This window comes from Diachasma alloeum, unplaced genomic scaffold (assembly GCF_001412515.2).
Source record: "Diachasma alloeum isolate Michigan unplaced genomic scaffold, Dall2.0 Dall_scaffold_00688, whole genome shotgun sequence".
Classification (NCBI taxonomy): Eukaryota; Metazoa; Arthropoda; class Insecta; order Hymenoptera; family Braconidae; genus Diachasma; species Diachasma alloeum.
Window position 1 is genome coordinate 199,041 of NW_021680820.1, and position 19,547 is coordinate 218,587.

The following is a 19,547-nucleotide window of genomic DNA, read 5'->3' on the forward strand; positions in this document are numbered from 1 at the left end:
AAAAAAGATGCAATAAAATCCACGAATGAAAATACAGGAGCAATTAATTTATTACGCAATGACCTATTATCTGCTCAGTACATTGCAAGATCTTAAAATCAGCTGTCTCAATAATCGCCAGAAATATTGCCCAGTAAGAGATTCTTAGCCACGGACTCCACATAGGTTTGCATCACTTTTTCCCAAAATGACGAATTATTGGAGTGTAATATTACATTGAGTGTCTAAACCAAGAAAGGGGTATTGGATGAATTCCAGAAACTGAAAACTCTTATTTGTTCGACTCCACAAATTGATTGCACATAGGAATATTGGGATCCATTTTACTAGGTTAGTGAAACTTGGAGACTATGGAAATATCAGACGAAAGAGTGATAAAAGTCAGAGTGATAAAAATCACTCTTTCGTCTGATATTTCCATAGTCTCCAAGTTTCACTAACCTAGTAAAATGGATCCCAATATTCCTATGTGCAATCAATTTGTGGAGTCGAACAAATAAGAGTTTTCAGTTTCTGGAATTCATCCAATACCCCTTTCTTGGTTTAGACACTCAATGTAATATTACACTCCAATAATTCGTCATTTTGGGAAAAAGTGATGCAAACCTATGTGGAGTCCGTGGCTAAGAATCTCTTACTGGGCAATATTTCTGGCGATTATTGAGACAGCTGATTTTAAGGTCTTGAAATGTGCTGAGCAGATAATAGGTCATTGCGTAATAAATTAATTGCTCCTGTATTTTCATTCGTGGATTTTATTGCATCTTTTTTCGTCTTTACAGTAGGAAATCAATTCACATGTTTTTCGAAAGTCCAATAATGATAAACTCTTACAATAATCAGCTCCATGTCTACACTCTCCAAGATATCTGCTTGTCGGGGATTTTATGGAACGGTCTATTCGTCAGTTCATCTGAAAAACCAAACAGTTATTTTCATATTCTTATTCCTTTGGAAACCCATTTTCCCTCTCCCCTGTGCAATTCACCATTCATCCACTATAGTGTTCATCCAATTCAAATGCCTTGGCACAATCAACACTTACTATACAATATTCGGATATTTTTACCACTCAGTGACTTTACGTTTCGGAGATTTACCACGCGCCTTGGAATTTGTTTTTGGGATGACTGTACCCAAGCCTCGGGTTTTAGTTGAGTGTGGGTAGGCGCTCGAAACCCGCTACTTTCCAGTTGACTATAGTCAACTGAAACACATGCGGTTACACGCACGTATCATATAAAAAGTCCTTATTTGACTGGCCTATTGGTTTTTACTGGGAAGTAGAAATTTTTGAAAAATACAAAGAAATAAAAAAGAAAGCCAAGTCAGCAATGTCGAATGAACGAACATATTGCACAATCAGATTTCTATAAGAAAAATAGTTTCAAATCGAATAAGAATTTTAAAAAAATTCTTCATGAAATAAAATATTACTAGAAGGAGAACCAACGTTCTTGGCGCGGTTTTTTTTACAAAAAAAATTTGTTTTTGTTTTTTTAGGTAGATTCAATAATCAGAGGGAGACCCAGGGAAGTCATCAGGAAACATCCGTTACTCGCGGGTCCCGAAAGAAAAAAACAAGATACTCTACTGTAATTAGTGTCATCAGGTGTGAGCGAAATGTAATCATGAATATATATATTAAAATCATCGATTTACCTCGACGTAATCCTTTTATTAAGATCAGTTCTCTCTCCTATTCTTATGATCGAAAATTCCATCTAATTTTACCTCTGTTAATATTAATTAGATTCCGGAAGAGTATTGTTGGATTGATCAGACTCATCCATGTATGAAAATCTTCATCTCTCAACAAAACTATAAACGACGAAATGTGTGCAACATTTCAAGAGGAAACGGAACTCGTGAGTCTATATGAACTCTTAGAATGGTTTTCTCGTGCAATTATTATCATATCATAATATGATCGAGTCGATAAAGTAGTTTCATAGATAGAAATCAATAATTGTTGGAGAAAACACAATTCGAAGATTTGATATAGACAAAGGAGGTCCATCTCCGATTCCACCGCTACTTATTACAGTGGTGTAATATTATTGCACAATTCATCACAAAAACTCATCACAACATTATTCATTACAACATTATTCATCACAGGAACGATTCATTACAACACGATTTATTATTGCAATAATTTTAATTTCCTATCGTATTTCCATTTTCAAATAATTTAAAGACACACACACCGAGATTTAATTCCCAACTTTATATACAATATCAATCCCTCATCGTATGCCCATAATTTTCCCCGAAATGGCAATCGATATATCGATCCACCGTAAATGAATAGTGAGGGACAATCACACTGATTACCCAGATTACCCACAAGAAATCGAGTGCCATTCAACGCAAAAAGTTACACGTAAACAGTTGACAACATGCCTTTGCAATTTGTCCAAAGCCAAAAGGGAAAAAAAATAGTCTTTTGATTATGAAAGAGATCATGTCTTTGTATATATTCAATATTTATCCAGTGAAAGTGAGTAAAAAATGGTTGGTGTTTACATTCGGCCATGAAATTACGGCACAATATTACGATTTGAAAATTTGTCTATTTATTTGCTCTGTTTCCGTTGAATGCGAATTAAGAATACATATTTTGTGGTATTTACATAATAAAACAAGCTCCATTACTCTTCATTAAATACCCAGTTTTTTATTTGAAACTTTGTAGCATGTTAAAAACAGTTGTAATGAATTAAACTAGTTATAAAACAACAAAATGATTAAATGAAATGCGATGAAATAAAATGTAATGAAATGCAGTGATAAATTGTACTGTAATAAGTAGAGGTAATACCTCCATCTCCGCTTAAGGTAAAACCCATATAAAAAAAAGATTGGTTCTCTCATGCAAAAATTCAGGAAGATGTGTGATAATTAATTATTGAAATCAAATCAGGTGTAAACAGACCTCCGTCCGTTTATAACATATGAATCCTTGATATAAGCAGAAAAATAAGGTTTTATACTATTTCTTTTTATTCATATTTCTTTCCTACTACCATTACGGTTTTATAGGCTCCCCATTCGTCTGCCTTTGCCTCTCCCACTTCACTCTTCTAATTTATATCTGCGTTACCATGGGCCGTCTTACTCTTAACTGTTCCCCATTCGGGCTAGGACTGCACGGGAAACCATGGAAAACCCCAGTCGTATAGCCGGCCGATTGTGCAGAGCACTAATGTGCCCTTCTGTCACAATGACTAGAGGGGCACATTAGGCTACTGCACAGTGCCTACCTTCCTAAATTTTTGGGCGAAGGTGTTCCTAAGCGGTCACCTATCCAAGTACTAATCGCGCTAAACGCAGCTGCACTCGGATGTCCGCCGGAGCAACACCTAACTCACCCAACCATTACGGTCGCTGGTTTTATACTATTACTTAAAAGTTGAGCATTTACACCACCCTTGAATACCTCGTGACTCTTCCCTGCAAGATGTGTGGGATAGCAGATATGCCAAAATGAAAAGATAGCTTATTCATCGATTAAGTAATGATATTCTTATCCATTATAACATCACATGGACAAGAATATCTTTGGCTGATAGTGTAGCAGTCAAGTTATAAAAATAAAGAGAGAAGCAAATCAAACAAAAAAATTATCTCCGAAACGGCATGCGGAAAAAATGGAAAAATTGGGAGATAGTTCTTCAAGTCCTCCAATCCTAGAAAAAATCACCATCAACTTTGGAAAGGGTTGATTCACTTGATATGTAACTTATATACATTACTCCTCGAACTTCCTAAACATGGTTTTGTCTCTAATTTTAGCAAAGAATGATGAGAGAATGACGCTACTCTACTTGCGTAGTTAGATACAAATACCAATAAAACCACATGACTAAGTTTGGAGGCATAAAAAATTGTGTGATCTGCTCCCAATCTCCAGAATGAAAGAAAGATTTTTTTTCATCCGATCGTGATCAAGAATAACAAGACATCGTATTTTTTAGCGGACAAAAAGGTGTTGGTTTATTATTTGTAGAATGTTAGTATTTTATATTAAACAAACGAATTAACATAAGAATACGAGCATTGTAATTGCGGTTTGATAATTAAATTGATTTTGACTACGCCATGAATTGGATGCCTGAGGATTCAATTTTGTTTCACAACTTCTATTTCGAAATGTTTCTTGCAACAGAAGATGGACTCATAATTTTTTCATTCGCTTCATTGTTGCGAATGTTAACGGAGTGTAAAGCGATAGTGTAATATTTTCAATAATACCGAAATAAAAATGATGATACAATTATGATTAATAGAATAATAATACGACGATTAAACACACACGTTTGATTATGACAGATCTACATTGCGTTTAATAAAATATATAATATTGTATGGAGTTTCCGTCATTTCTGTTATTTTTCCCTTCTTTCTTTTGATGAGTGGTGTTGAAAATTTTCCTTACTTTTCGTTAGTATTTACATTACCGCAGAATTGAAACATTTTCAATTTTATGATCATTTTGAATGGTTAGTCGTGATTATCTGCCTTTTGTTGATTTTGAGAAAACTCAGTGCTAACGGAAGTGACGGGATAATTCCCAATTTATGGGATGTTTGCAGGTATACGATGATTGGACTAGGAAATGAGACATAATTATACATTATAGAAAGGCAAGAAACAATTAATACAAATTGACGTTTACAATTATATGGATTGGGAATAATCATTGTTTTCTTTACTATAGCCATTTATGATCCCAGTTTTTGCGATTACTGTGAGAAGTGTAAAATACATTATATACTGATAATTACCATTCTTTCATTAATGCTTGAATTCTCTTTTTCGAACTGAATTGGAATTTTTAGAATGAGAATTCTTCCAAAGAAAGAGGTGCAACTGAAAATTGTATTGCACTGTGTGTTTCAATCTGATTTTTTCCTAATTTTTCTGGTATTTTTTGAATTCGTCTTTTTGATGTGTAGCTCATTCTGTTCAGATAATTCGACATTAAACCGAAAAAAAATTTTTTTTTCCGGTGGCATCGGAAATATCACAATTGTTAGTTCAAGCCTTTTTATATTTTTTATTTATTTTTTTCATTTTTTCCGCTAACAAACGAATCATTTTTTGTCCATCTACTCTAGGCGAGTATGTTTTTTAATTTAAAGTTTTTCTTAACTCTTTTTGCAAACTAAATTTAAAAATCTACGCAGTCTTCTCACATGTTTTTCAGTTCCGAATAATCACATAATTTTTTTTTCACTCGTGTTCACTTTTGTAAAAATTTAATTTCTGAACGTTCTGGTTCAACTTGTCAGATTATCTGGTCAGAAATACCACCCAGCTCCAAACATTTTGTTTCTCGGTCTCACGTTCGTTCTTTTTTTTAATTCTTTTTTTTACCAATGAAAATACATATAAACGTGAACCTCTTTTGTATCCTTAAAATTCAGTCATTCAAAATTACTTGCTTACATTACTAATTAGTACGGTTACTTAATCAAATTGGGACTAATAGGACGAAGCCGTTATTAATCGTTCTCCAAATCCCAATTTGTCACTTAAACATTAATTGCTTCGGTATGCCGTCTTTGAATAAATATTTCATGATTTTTGTTCTTATGTACGTTTTTTGCGATTTACACTTCAGTACATATAGCGTGACTAATTCAAAGCGAAAAGAGATTTTACGAGCTTAATTACCCTCAATTTTTTACCCTAGATAAGTTCATGGGTCTTAATTTTTATTTAATTTCCACCGTCTTATGTCCAAACATGTCTATTTACATTTTTAATGGTAATTTAGTTTCTCTTGTCTTCTTCCAAAATTTGTGAATGTTTCAATTTATTAATTTTTCGATTCGTCAATACTTCGGCTCCACACTTACTACGTAACTAGTCACTATTGAAACAGTTACCTTCTGCAAAATCTTCAAATAATAGGTTACGTGGAATTAAAATAACAAATTATTAGAATCTATTCACTTTGTGAGAAACAAATTAATTCTAAACTTATGAATTAGTTTATCAGTTAATCTTATCCGGACTAAACATATTTTCCAGGAAATACTGATTATGAGAATATCAGAATAAACTCAAACATTCTCATTTTTGTTTTATTACAAAAAAGCTCAAAATGACTAGATGGAGAAAATTAATGAATTACTTATTCATTTTTTAATTAAAATTAAATATGTTATGCCCGTCCGAATAAGTTTTTACAGTTTTCGATTACATATAATTCAATCGTAGTATGAAAAAAGATTTTTTTTATCATTTTTTTTTATTGTTTTCGTTAGGATTAAATTTTTGTTCTTCACTAACTTATTTCCTACATAATTACGGATATTCCTTTCTGATAATGATAACTAGCGTGCGAATACAAGAATAACGTCTTCTAAAATGCCGATACGAATGCAAATTTTACATATATACAAAAGAAAAATTGGAGGAATACAGTTTGTAATTGTTTTTCGAGATTTTCCTGCTTATTCGTATAATTTTTATTTTATTTTTATCGAGAGTGTAAATTCAAACGAAGTTTTTTACTGCATTCAAAAGAAATGAAAATGGCAGTCTTAATCTCCGAAAAGAATTTCCAAATGATAATGAACAAGAAATATGGACTGCAAATGAATTAACATCTCACAAAAAAAATCTTCAAAAACTATGTATCTTGCTGCGCGTGATTTGCTGAATATGTTATTCGTGTTAGATTTTTTTTTTTCATCTTCTTGATAATTCTCTTTTTTGTTCCAGGAGCATTGAATTTTGCTTCTTTTAATCGTGAAGAAATTTTTGAGTCGTTGTGTCTTGTTCAAGGTTTTTCTCTTGATTTTTCTTTTATGTGGAATTAATTATAGAAAATTATCGCGACAAAAATTAAAATTCTCCTGCTTTTTTTTGCTTTAATCATGAATTTTATTGAGACTTTCTAGTATTTCTTTTTGCTTGTTGTGTACGTTAATGCCCAGCGAAGTAGTCCATTCTGTCATAATGATGAAAAATGATTAATTAACAACTATTTTATGCGAGAATGCTGTAACGTATTACTTCTGATAATATGTTATTGTTCCGGTGTTGTATCAATATTCTCTGTTTCAAAGTAAAAGACAATCTCGGACAATGAATCGAATGGTTTAACATGTATTTCATCTGCTTGTTTGTTTTTCCTTCTAAAAATTAAAGGCTTTATTGTTCAGCTGATAAACTCTGTCTTACAATTAATTTAATTATAGCGTTTCTTGTTTATTATTAAATATCTGTAAATAATCGATGCATCTCTGTGGTATGAAAAAATAGATTGTGATCATACATTATTTTTCAAGTAAAATATACGATAATTATAACTCTGTATTTTTTCATTCGCGAAAGGCAGCAATATTTCATGTCCAATCTTAATCCAAGAATGCCATTGTAATTTTTCAAATGGTATCTCATGATTATGTGGATCTCACAGATCCAGACAATCATGTGATTCTGGGAGATCCCAGAAATTACGAAGTTGAAATAAAATTATCAGTGAAAAAACAACTCATTAATTTTACGAATTATTAAATTATCGTATAGAGCACTTCGCGTATATCACGGCTATCGACTTTATCATCTATCAATTATTTCATTTTATTAATTGGCATTAAGAAAATTAAGTAGTCGTATAGGCCATTTCAGTCATTGATTCGCTGTTAACTATTATTGGATATTTGTAAATTCATTTTCAGGTTAATTATTCAATTACTATTGTTTTATATGCTTGGGTACGATTCATAAACGTCCGAGATTACCGGGATTGCAATGAAACACTGCTTGGCAAATGTATAACAATATTTATAATATGATATGCAACATTTATTATCTAATTCCCTTAGACCGGTACTAAAATGTTTGCTGGGCATTTCCCTAATTAATGAACAAAATTGTGTTATGATTCACTGATACAATTCGATAGTGCATTTCATTTTATTCATTCTTTTTTATTTTTCTGCGGTAGAAAACAATAATTCTTAATTACGTAAGTAACAGGTAATAAAAAATTGGTTAACGGTTTCTTCTTCTGTTTTCCTAAACAACTCTGCAGTTGTTGCAAAGTTTTTTGAACGGTTTTCTGGTACTATTGTTAAGTTATTATTCTTCTTGCATTTATTCTTCTCATTTTCACTGTATTTTTTTTCTTCACATTTTTATGTAAATATATTATCAATAGTTTATATTTGTCATCTGCATTTTGTTTAGTTTGATTGTATGTGAGGTAAGGGAGCCGTGTTAGTCCGAATTATGAACTATTTTGAGAATTACGGAAATTAAAAATTTAAGTACAAAAATGGTGAAGAAAAATGTTCATTTTTTCGTTTTTTTTTTTTCGTTTTCAATTGTAATTCTCAAAGTAATTCATATTGTGGAACTATTGTCATCTGTAAAATATAATATAAAACATCCTGAGTTGTACTGTGGTGGTACTATGGTTATGGAATTATTGTGGTGAAACTCAATGCTGACTGTTTCGATCGATGTTGATTAATGATTAGTTATAATGATAGTTTTAAGATGTAGTTATCACTTTTAAAAATAGAATTTCCATTTCTATTCTGTTCTATTCCATTATATGGAGTAAAAATGAAATTTATTGTAAAATCTGCAAACAATCAAAGGAATTAATCCTATCGTAAAAAGGAGACAGAAAATCAATCTCGATATATCTCGAAAATCTCGAATAAGCGTAAGCATAAGACTGAAACCGAAGCGCCGCTACGTGAGATGAGAAGGCGCGTGCGTAGCACGCGCGGCTGATCTCGTATCATTATTAAAGTATTATAACGAATAAGATAAAATATTGACAACAGTCAGCACAGATTTTCGTCCATTGCCTCTAATATACGGATTATTTTCATCTATATTTTATTTCATTCTTTTAATTAAATCTGCATTGTTTTTCAATCACTGTTTTAATAATAAATATCATTACTCTGTTGAGCTTGTATTTCGATTGGCTGTATATTGCGATATTGGTGTGCATTGACGGTGAAAAATATAGTTTCCATCACTGGTATTATTACTTCTATTTTTTCATTTGTTATTTTTGCATTTTTTTTTATTCTCATTTGTTTGTTGTTTTATTGATTTTTATTTCCCATCGCACATCGCGCTGCAATAAATTCATTAAAGTAAATATAATTCTCTGTAAGAATATAATATTGTTGTAAATATCTGTAGTCTGTGTAACACTGTATAGCAATCAAATGAAACAACGTTTTTCTTCCTTTTTTCCATTATTATTTTTTCCTCGGCTATTATTTTCCTCCCGTTCATCTGGCTTACGGAAATATTAATCAGTACGTGGTGGGATGGCTGCTCCACCTACGGCATTAATTAGTCGTTCTCTCCTTTTTATTTTGTTCAATTTTTTGCAATTTTTTGCATTTATCTCGTCACCTTAATTGACGATTCATTTCACACGAGCACACGCACTTGTTATTTATATATTTTTGAATCTCTCGAAACATTTGTTATTTACAACTAACTTTAGTGGAATGTGTGGATACATTCTTCCGCCCATTTGGAGGTGCTACGGGAATTTTTTCAATTTGGAACAATTTTTTTCAGCTCCCAGAGCGTTAAATTTCGAATGTGTCGCGTCTCGTGTCTTCTCATCGGTTCCCGACCGCATTATTTCCTTATTTCTTAATACACAATTATCAGCCTTATCACTTTAAAAAGACTATACACTAAAAAAAGTCATCGATTAAAAGTACCAATACGTTTCCTATTGAATCACAAGTTCATTACTTAAACAAATTAACTCAAGGATGATGAATTCTAAATTTTTGTTTATCACAAATCATATTCTAGGCAATTTATATCGAAAAATAATGCAATTTGATCCATATACGGGGTGGAAAAGGGCTAACGCTTGCAGTTGAAATTGATAAGTATTTTAACGCATGGCGAAAGGATTATCTTTCGAAAATTGACAAGGATTTGTTAATAAATGACTTGATGTATGGAAGCCTGCAGGAAATATTTTTACTTGTTTTTGTCAAGTACATTTTCAAATTGCTGGCAAATTCATTTAGCACGTATGAAAACCAAATATTAACTCTGGGAGTCAAACTAAATGATCATAGAATCTCTGTATATATATAGCTTTACTCTGGAAGTAAAGCTAAATGATCATAGAATCTCTGTATATACAGGGTGTCCCGCAACCGCTCCTTTTCCTAAAAGGGTATTGAAGAGGGAGCTTTTTGAAGTGGAAAGTTCCTCTTCCATTTTTGGATCTGAGCTTATTTTTTTTGGTCTGACCTTTTTTTATTTCGGGGTTTTTCTACTGATTTCAGGGGCGAAGTTTTCTTTTTAAATTGACAAAAATTTTTTTTTCTTTCTTGAGGGGAGCGGGTGAGGAACAAGGCTGAGCCCAAATCCTGTCTCCAAGATGAGAATGGGATTTTCTTTCTCCATTTTGTGCTCTCAATTCGCATGGATTTGGGAAAATTGGGCACTTCGAGGGGGTAAAAGCCACCCCTGTTTGAAACGGGGATTCGAAATCTTCACTAAATGAGGGGAGGGGGTTGAGGACCAAGCCTGAGCCCAAATCCCGTCTCCAAAAGGGGAATGGGATTTTCTTTTTCCATTTTTTGCTTTGAGTTCGCATGGATTTGGGGAAATTAGGCACTGCTAGGGGGTAAAAGCCACCCCTGTTCGAATCGGGGAAGTTGATATTTTCACTGAATAAGGGAAGAGGGTTGAGGAACAAGTCTGAGCTCAAATCCTGTTTCCAAAAAGGGATTAAGAGTTTCTTTTGCCATTTTTTGCTTTCGGTTTACATGGATTTGGGCAAATTCGGTACTTTGAGGGGTTAAAAGCCACCCGGGTTCGAATCGGGGACTGAAAATATCAAATTCCCCCATTCGAACCAGGGTGGCTTTTACCCCCTCAAAGTGCCCAATTTCCCCAAATCCATGCGAGCTGAGAGCAAAAAACGGAAAAAGAAACTCTCAATTTTGTATTGGAGACGGGATTTATGCTCAGACTTGTTCCTCAGCCCCCTCCCCTCATTTAGTGAAAATATCAACTTGCCCGATTAAAAGGGGGGTGGCTTTTACCCCCTTGAAGTGCCCAATTTTCCCAAATCCATGCAAACCGAGAGCAAAAAATGGGAAAAGAAACTCTTAATCCCTTTTTAGAAACAGGATTTGGGCTCAGACTTGTTCCTCAACCCTCTCCCCTCATTCAGTGAAAATATCAACTTCCCCGATTCGAACGGGGTTGGCTTTTACACCCTCAAAATGCCTAATTTTCCCAAATCCATTCGAATTGAGAGCAAAAAATTGAAAAAGAAAATCTCGTTTCCCTTTTGGAGACAGGAATTGAGCTCAGATTTGTTTCTCAACCCCCTCCCCTCATTTACTGAAAATATCAACTTCCCCGATTTGAACCAGGGTGGCTTTCACCCCCTCAAAGTACCTAATTTCCCCAAAGCCATGGGAACTCAACGCAAAAAATGGAGAAAGGAAATCCCATTCACCTTCTGAAGACAGGATTTGGGCTCAGGCTTGGTCCTCAACCCCCTCCCCTCATTTAGTGAAGATTTCGAATCCCCGGTTCAAACGGGGGTGGCTTTTACCCCCTCGAAGTGCCCAATTTTCCCAAATCCATGCGAATTGAGAGCACAAAATGGAGAACGAAAATCCCATTCCCCTTTTGGAGACGGGATTTGGGCTCAGGCTTGTTCCTCAACCCCCTCCCGTCATTTAGTGAAAATTTCAACTCCCCGATTCGAACGGGGTTGGCTTTTACCCCCTAGAAGTGCCTAATTTCCCCAAATCCATGCGAACTCAAAGCAAAAAATGGAAAAATAAAATCCCATTCCCCTTTTAGAGACGGGATTTGGGCTCAGCCTTGTTCCTCACACCCTCCCCTCAAGAAAGAAAAAAAAAATTTTGTCAATTTAAAAAAAAAACTTCGCCCCTGAAATCAGTAGAAAAACCCCGAAATAAAAAAATGTCAGACCAAAAAAAATAAGCTCAGATCCAAAAACGGAAGAGGAACTTTCCACTTCAAAAAACTCCCTCTTCAATACCCTTTCAGGAAAAGGAGCGGTTGCGGGACACCCTGTATATAAGACTTCTCGGGTAGTAAGAGTATGATTCTTAGAATTGTTCTTGATGTGTAAAATATTTGTACGTGAGAGAAATATCAGAATTACAGAATTTATGTTGAGAAAAATATTGATTTTCATCACGGAGGGGGGGGGGGACAATTTAAACGAGAAAATGGATAGATTTTTTTATTTTGAAATATTTTCAAGTGATTGAAATTATTGTCTTTCGTCCTGAACGCGGAAATACCAATACTAAAAAAATGATTCAATTGAAGCCTTTCGGTTGATGAATTAATTGAAACAATAGTAATTTGCAAATTAATTGTCTGGATTTTAAGGAAATATTGAAAAAGTAGACAATTTCGAGCTTTCTTTAAATTCAAATGTCTAATTATCACAGTTTTAAATACGGAAAATATGTTATGGTGTAATTTTTGTCAAATGAAAGAGTTTTTTTATGCAAAAAAAACAACTGGAAGTTTCATTTTTTACCATTCTTTTTCGCTCATTCAATTATAATAAAATAAAATAGAATAAAATTAGTGTTTCAACGAGCTTTTCGACGAGAAAATAGAGAATTACTTGAATGAGCTCAATCTCGACAAAATCTCGACAAAAATCAAAATTTAATCTGCAGTGAAGTTGTTGAAGGAGATAAGGCCAAAAATTTCACACACATTATTTTACTGTAAGTTTATCGAGAAGTGATGAAAGATTTTGTCTTTCATAGTGCATACGCATTATTATGAGAAATGTCACCTGATAAGTTTCCTTAAATAATTCCTTCCGAAAATATTTTCAAAGTAATCTGTAAATTCGTTTCGTACTCTCCTGTTTTTCACTTCTTCACAACTGGGATTCAATATTCAACAATTTATGGAGCCCCAGTTTGAGATTCTCTTACAGCGAGGTACACAATAAAATTGGAGAAGAACCGAGATTCTGATGCTTCCGCAACGGAGTTGCAATACATGTCAAATTTGAACTAAAATCTTTGCTTTTTGTACAATTACAAAAAAAAAACAAGTTGTAGCCTGTAAAGGCTGAAAAGTTAATTGGTTGGGTTGATTGCTCAGCTGATATTTCATCCTGAACCCATTTCTTCCCAAGATAATGGCATAATTACGCAGAAATCTGGTCAATCAACTGAGACCTTTTTACCACATTTCAACGGTTTACAATAAAAGAGAAAGAAACAACAGTCTTTCTTACATTTCCATTCATTAACATTCCTTTACTTTTTCGAATCCGAAAATTAGAAAGAGGCATTGAACTGAACAATATTTCCAAAATTCTTGGACTCATTGATCTGAATCACCTCCACAGGATAAGCACTATCCCCAATTTGTGCATGATAAGCTCTTAATTTTCCCTCACCGCCTCCATTACTATCATCATTACAATTCTGCGGTTGTGGCCCAGGTGACGCCGCATTCTGCATAGAATCATTATTCTGCTGTGTATCAACACCATTTTGTGCCTGTTGATGTTGCTGTGCCGTTGATTGTCCCTGTACTTGTATTTTGAGCTGATGTTGATATATTTCCTCTTGCAATTGTCGATCCGATGGATTAACATCGTGGAAACTGACGAGATGACGCTTTAAGTACAGCTTCGTCTTGAATGACTTGCTACATATAGGGCATGTGACACTCTGAGGATTGTGGATGAGGCGCATGTGCTGCCGTAGATTTGACAAGTTACTGTACATGCGGTTGCACACAAGACAGGGACGTGGGTCCAGCGAGTGCAGTTTACGCAGGTCAGCTGCAACACACCACACATACTTGCTCTAACCGGACACCAAGTAATTTTCTTTTTTTTCGTTTCTATTTATTTTCATGTTTTTAATAGCCAGCCCACAGCAACGAAAACGGTTAGCAAAGAACGTTCAACACAGCAAGAGTTTAATTTCTAATTTGATTTTTTTAGTCACCAAATTTTGAAATTTTATGAATTCAAGAATTTACTTTTGGTTTCTGTTGTTTTTTCATTAGTAGGATCAATCCACCACAGGACAGCAACAACCAGCGAGACAAGATCAATTATATCAGCAGTAAATCACCCATTTGTTTTATTTTGCTGCCTGGACGGTACAATTGTTTAAGACTGATTTGATTAATTTTGAATATTTGATAAAATAATATGACTTTATTTTATAGCATTGAGAATAGTAGAATTTTATTGCCTGCTTCAATTGAAATTTTTTTTAGGAATTTTTAATCCTATTTTCATATAGATTTTTGGACGACGTAAAAATGAAAAACCTAATAAATTTCCTTTATAAGAACAAAAAAAAGATGACTTGAATAAAAGATCGAATGTATGAATTAAGTTCCATCAATTCCAAGGAAAAATTATACACAGACAACATAAGTAATCACCAATAAGAGTAAATGTTTGTATTATTAGTAAAACGAATAATAAAGCGAATGAGGTAAGAGTTTAATGACAAATGTGTGCAAAAATAAAACATAATGACAACATGAATGGATGAGGAAAGTATAGTCTAAACGATGATAAGCATGAATTAATATTTTCCATTTCAATTGTGAAGCATTTCGCTTTCGTTGTTCATCAAATTAATTTGACATATTCTATGTACACGTAAGGGCAGCATTGGTTAATTTCACAATTGAGCTTCTCGTCGAGAAAAAAAAATATTTTCAAAACTTTCATACAAATGCAGCTGACGTAGCTGCAAAAAACTGCACTCATTGGACTAAAAGAATGTTTTTTCATAATAAAAAAAAAGAAAATGGAGAAATAGATTAAAATATTGTGTCTATTGGTTTTTTTCAAGGTCTTGTAAAACCTTCGTATGGCAAAGAGATAATCCTACCGCCTACTAAGCCGTACCGAGCTACACACGAGCTTACCATTTCAAACCGTAATTTCATCAGTATTCTTGATCATTTAATTCTTTCACACACCTATCTCTCACACACATTGTATTGTTTTCTTGCACAAAAAAATCTTTCTTTCGTTTTGTACTCATTTTTTTTTTGATTGGGCAAAATTGTGATGTAATGGCTAGGTTGTTGCTGTTTGTAATGGTGCTCGCACTACCAATAATTGAACAATCGTGGCTGTTACTTACCTTGCTCTTGATTTGATTCGCCAGCACTGTGTGATGGGCCTGGTAGTGCTCCCTCAATTCCACTGCCTGAAAAATTATTTTAGGATTTAGTTGAAGGTTTTAAGGGTAGAGAATGGTGAATATTTAATCCTTTGAGAGATTTATTACTTTGATAGGATGATGGGTACGATGGTAACACTTCCATGCCACCGTCTAGACTTAAAAAGCCACCGGGGATTGCATTAACTTCCTGTTTTGGTGAGTAATCCTCGTCACTTCCATATTCTGGCAATTCCACTTTCGGCTGAAATAAAGGAAAAGAACATTAATTTTGAATTTATCGATGATTTAAAAATTGGAGATTTGAGCGATTGAATCTTACAATTTTTTAGATGGGGACATGATTCAAAAAAAAGGATAAATATTCGATGATACTTGTTTTATAAATGAATTCAGTTATAAAATGGTGAAAACAGCTGGTGATAGTCCATTTATCTTGAGAACAAAATATCAAGAGACTTCCAATGAAGTCGGGATTTAATTCCCTACGAAGAAGATCTCCGGATCATTTCACTTAAAATAATTCATTAGATCTTTAGAAAAAATTTAAATGCTGACTTGTATAACTCTGTAAATTCTCTATTAAAGCACAAAAATCAACACTCAGAGAATAAAAAATTCACGAAATTCAGGATATTTAGTATGTCGTTTAGGGGCAGTGTGTCGCGCTCGGACATCCAAAAATTAGTGTACCATCAGGATTGGGCAAGTAAAATACCACCGATATTTTAACAAGTTTTCTACGTTTAAAAAACAAGTAATTTGCCAAAAAGGTTTTCGACCGTGTTAAGGGTGCCAAGTGAATTTGAAAAAAGATTCAAAAAAAAAAAATTTCTTTCCCTCCACCATTGGAGAAATATATATTCATCTATCTGACGAAATTTCAAAACCCGCAACCGGAACTAGACATCGAGAAAATAAATGCAGAAAATCCTCTATTTTGCGTGACGAACCTCGAGAAAGCATGGGATCAAATGGGTAAGGGGGGTTGAAATATCTCTCTTATTCACCCCGGTACCCCATTTTTTTTGTCGCCATCACATTTGACACATCATTCCCCATATCTTCAAATTTTTTCAAATTTTTCTTGAATTCCTAGGGGGGTGAAACGTTCAATTTAATTAAAACTTCATAAGAGGCCGTGCATAAGACTGATTTTGTTTATTTAATTTCTCGGTACCCATAAGTTCTAAAATTTTAAAATTGTCACCGATGTTCACCATCTGTCGAATACTATTAATAAAAAAAAATTATAACTTTGTTGGTGAATGTCAATTTTCAAGGTCATCGTCAAACTCACTTGGCACCCTTAACCGCATGTGTACGTGATTGAGGACAACACAGTTGTTCTGGCGCGAGAACAACACCGTTGACAGGGGGGTCGAACTCCCATTTCATGTGCAAGCCCTGCAGGGGTCATGTCGCGCAAGAGTCAAACGTCGGAACGATCAAACAACGGATAGATAGGTAGGGTAATCTCAAAGGTCAAACGACAAGAAGCGGCACACGAAAGTTTGAAGACACTGTGAATAGTTTTGAAATAAGATTAGCTAAACATGACAACTATCATCGAAGGATGAATGAAAAGTAATTCATTCGATTATTCCAGCCTTTTGCGTAAATTCTTCTTGAGGCCCTGTAACATCCTGGGTCTTTTTCGGTAGATTGGCTCCAAACCCATGGTTTTGATGAAGCCAATAAGCTCGGCGTACTGTGTTCTTACGTTCTGTATTCTATGGTCACGTTGAATGTTGCCTGAAGTTTAGCGATGGAACATGATTTAGGAAGACATGTCAATAGCTGAATTCTCTCCCTAGCAGATGTTCACATCAGCGGTAAACCATTCAGGTCCGAAAGATGTTGAAAGTGATTCCTTCAAAGAGTTCACTATTTTCCTCTTCTCCGCAATACTTCGGCCAACCCAGTTTGTTGGAAGAGGAGATTGCCCTAATACTGGTAAAGATTTATTCAGTTGATGGAGTGTAGCTTCCTCGGCTTCCCCACACCCATTATGTGAATGCTCAGAATGCCCCGACTCACTGGAGCTTGCTAGTGTCTCCAGCTGATCTGACACTTCCTCATACAAATCCACGAGGCAATTTGCAGCTCCCTCAGATTGATCATCTGCATCCTTCTTCTCCCTCCGTTTCAGACATGCGCTGCAGATAAACTGGTCATCATCGAATTCTTCGGGAAATTGATTTCGCACATGATCACTTACGTTTATTTTGTAACTTTGGAATGACCCGTCTTCGATAGCGGATTGCAACAATTTCGGCGCACCATGATATCTGAACTGATTCACAACGTAGTTCCACATATACTCGATACAATTTCTCGATTGAGACTGAAGTTTGAATCTATCGGGACCTGGTATTTATATGCTCAGGAAAGTAAGATGCTTCCAATTGGACAGTCTGATTGCATGGGTTATTCATTCAGCCAATAAGAAGTATATAATGTGTAAGACTGCAATTAAGGATTGAGGAAACAGACGGCTCCACAGGGGCCCTATGGATTTCGCAGAAGATAACCGCCGGAGATAACCAAACACACACTGAGAAAAAAAACTTCTACAGCCAAGTATATCTACTAGAGACGAGTAAATGCGGGTAAATATTTGCATTTAATTTTCTACAGCCAAGTAAATTTACTAGCCGCAAGTAAATTTACTTGGCTGTAGAATTTTTCTTTCTCAGTGCATTTAGTTTTCAAGGAGAAAAAACATTGAATCTGCTATACCTCTGTCAATTATTGTGTTACATAGCTCTGGCAGCGCTCATTTTTCTTCTTTCTACTGCCTGTTTTACAATGAGAAAATGAAAATGATACTAAAAATTTTGAGGCAATATTTTAGGTCGGTATTTGGTGGAATCGTTCTACTAATTTTTTTCAGAATCACAAATTCATTCACGTTTTTCAGAATTTTGTCCTACGAAATTGAAAACATTTACTGTTATCACTCAAAGAAAAATACATATTTTTTTGTTTCACATTCAATTATCCAAGAACATGGAATACTTGACCATGCAATTTTCGACAAATGCCATTCCTAGCAGATTCCAAACAAACTATAACTTCCCAAACTAACTACATCTCCGAGGTCCGGATATAGATATAACGAGGAGAAATTCGAATTTTCGGCAACAGAGAAAAAGATAGAACACACGATTTACATAATGTAACTAAGGACACTTTGCCGATCATCCCTGAAAATCACTTAGAGGTAATGGAAGGGGAAGTTCTGTGGAGTATAGAATACGCGGTGCGCTCGGCCTGAGACAAACAATTATTGTCAAAACTTTTTCATGACCGATACACTACCACGTACCTCGATTAGTGCATTTTGGGATTTTTACTATATTAAAAAAGAAATTAACTAGAGGAGGAATCATAAGAAGTATTACCTCAACAACATCGAGATCTTTGTAACAGTCGAGCTGTACTTGTGGCTCAATGAGAGGGCGAGTGCGTGGTGTGTTGGTAGCGCAAGGTGCTACTGCTGGCACTGGACTAGAATTTTTAGGTGAATCACTTTTTTTACACAGCCTTTTTAAGGGTGGTGGACTTGAGGCTGGTGGAGATTTACTGCGCTCATCGTCGAATGTTGGTGAGATCAGGCCGTGCTTGTTCAAGGTATGGATGTTGTTGCTTTTCGAGTGCTTATGTAAAATCAATTTCGAAAAAATTAGTGAACAATCAATTATCTACGACAAATCATCACAGTTATTAAAAGTCTTTAATTAATTCTAATGATGACAGGAAAACGAAAAGAAAATTCTAGACATATTTTAGCTCAGTAGATGAGTGGTAAACAGTTTGAGGTAAAGTAACTCATATCAATTGTTAAATGTTGAGGAATTCATGTACATAGTAGTACAAGAAGAAATCATCAAGAAAATTACTTTTCATATAGGGTGTCCCATGACCACTGTAAGATATTTAAGGGTATTGGAAAGGAGGTGATTTGGAATCGAAAGTTCCTCTTATGTTTTTCAATCGGACGACTATTTTTATAAATTTTTTCATTGATAATTCACTCAGACACATTTTTTTAAAAGTCTGTTAGCACTTAAACCAAAGACGTAAAATTATTTGTGCCCCCGAAAATTTTTATTCGTCTGATCAACTAGGAAATTGTTAATTAATCGATTAATGATTGTCAATTAATGAATTCATTAATACTTTGTCAATTTCATACGAAAAATTAATTTTGAAAAATTAATAAATAAATTGATTTTTTTTTTATTCAATTTTTCACAATTGCTGCTATTTTTTCTTCATTTTTTTTTGTTTTTTTTTGCTTTCGAATGGAAGATTTGTATTTGACCG

At 34.3% G+C, this 19,547-nt stretch overlaps 1 protein-coding gene and 1 long non-coding RNA gene across 2 annotated transcripts in view; both read right to left on the reverse strand.

Moving 5' to 3' along the window:
- The window catches only part of LOC107044206 (BTB/POZ domain-containing protein 18), a gene marked incomplete at its 5' end in the record, with an annotated part of 185,083 nt that extends 166,206 nt beyond the window's left edge, over positions 1 to 18,877 (reverse strand). Inside the window, 3 exon segments of the mRNA XM_029126545.1 lie at positions 15,177 to 15,242; positions 15,324 to 15,459; positions 18,623 to 18,877. Coding sequence (XP_028982378.1) covers positions 15,177 to 15,242; positions 15,324 to 15,459; positions 18,623 to 18,877 — 457 coding nt within the window.
- Positions 738 to 1,133, reverse strand: LOC114841528. The gene is made up of 2 exons (XR_003783147.1): positions 1,046 to 1,133; positions 738 to 913 (listed from the first exon to the last, which is right to left on the reverse strand). It is a non-coding gene; the product is annotated as an uncharacterized LOC114841528 (long non-coding RNA).
- Positions 18,878 to 19,547: the final 670 nt, after the last annotated feature.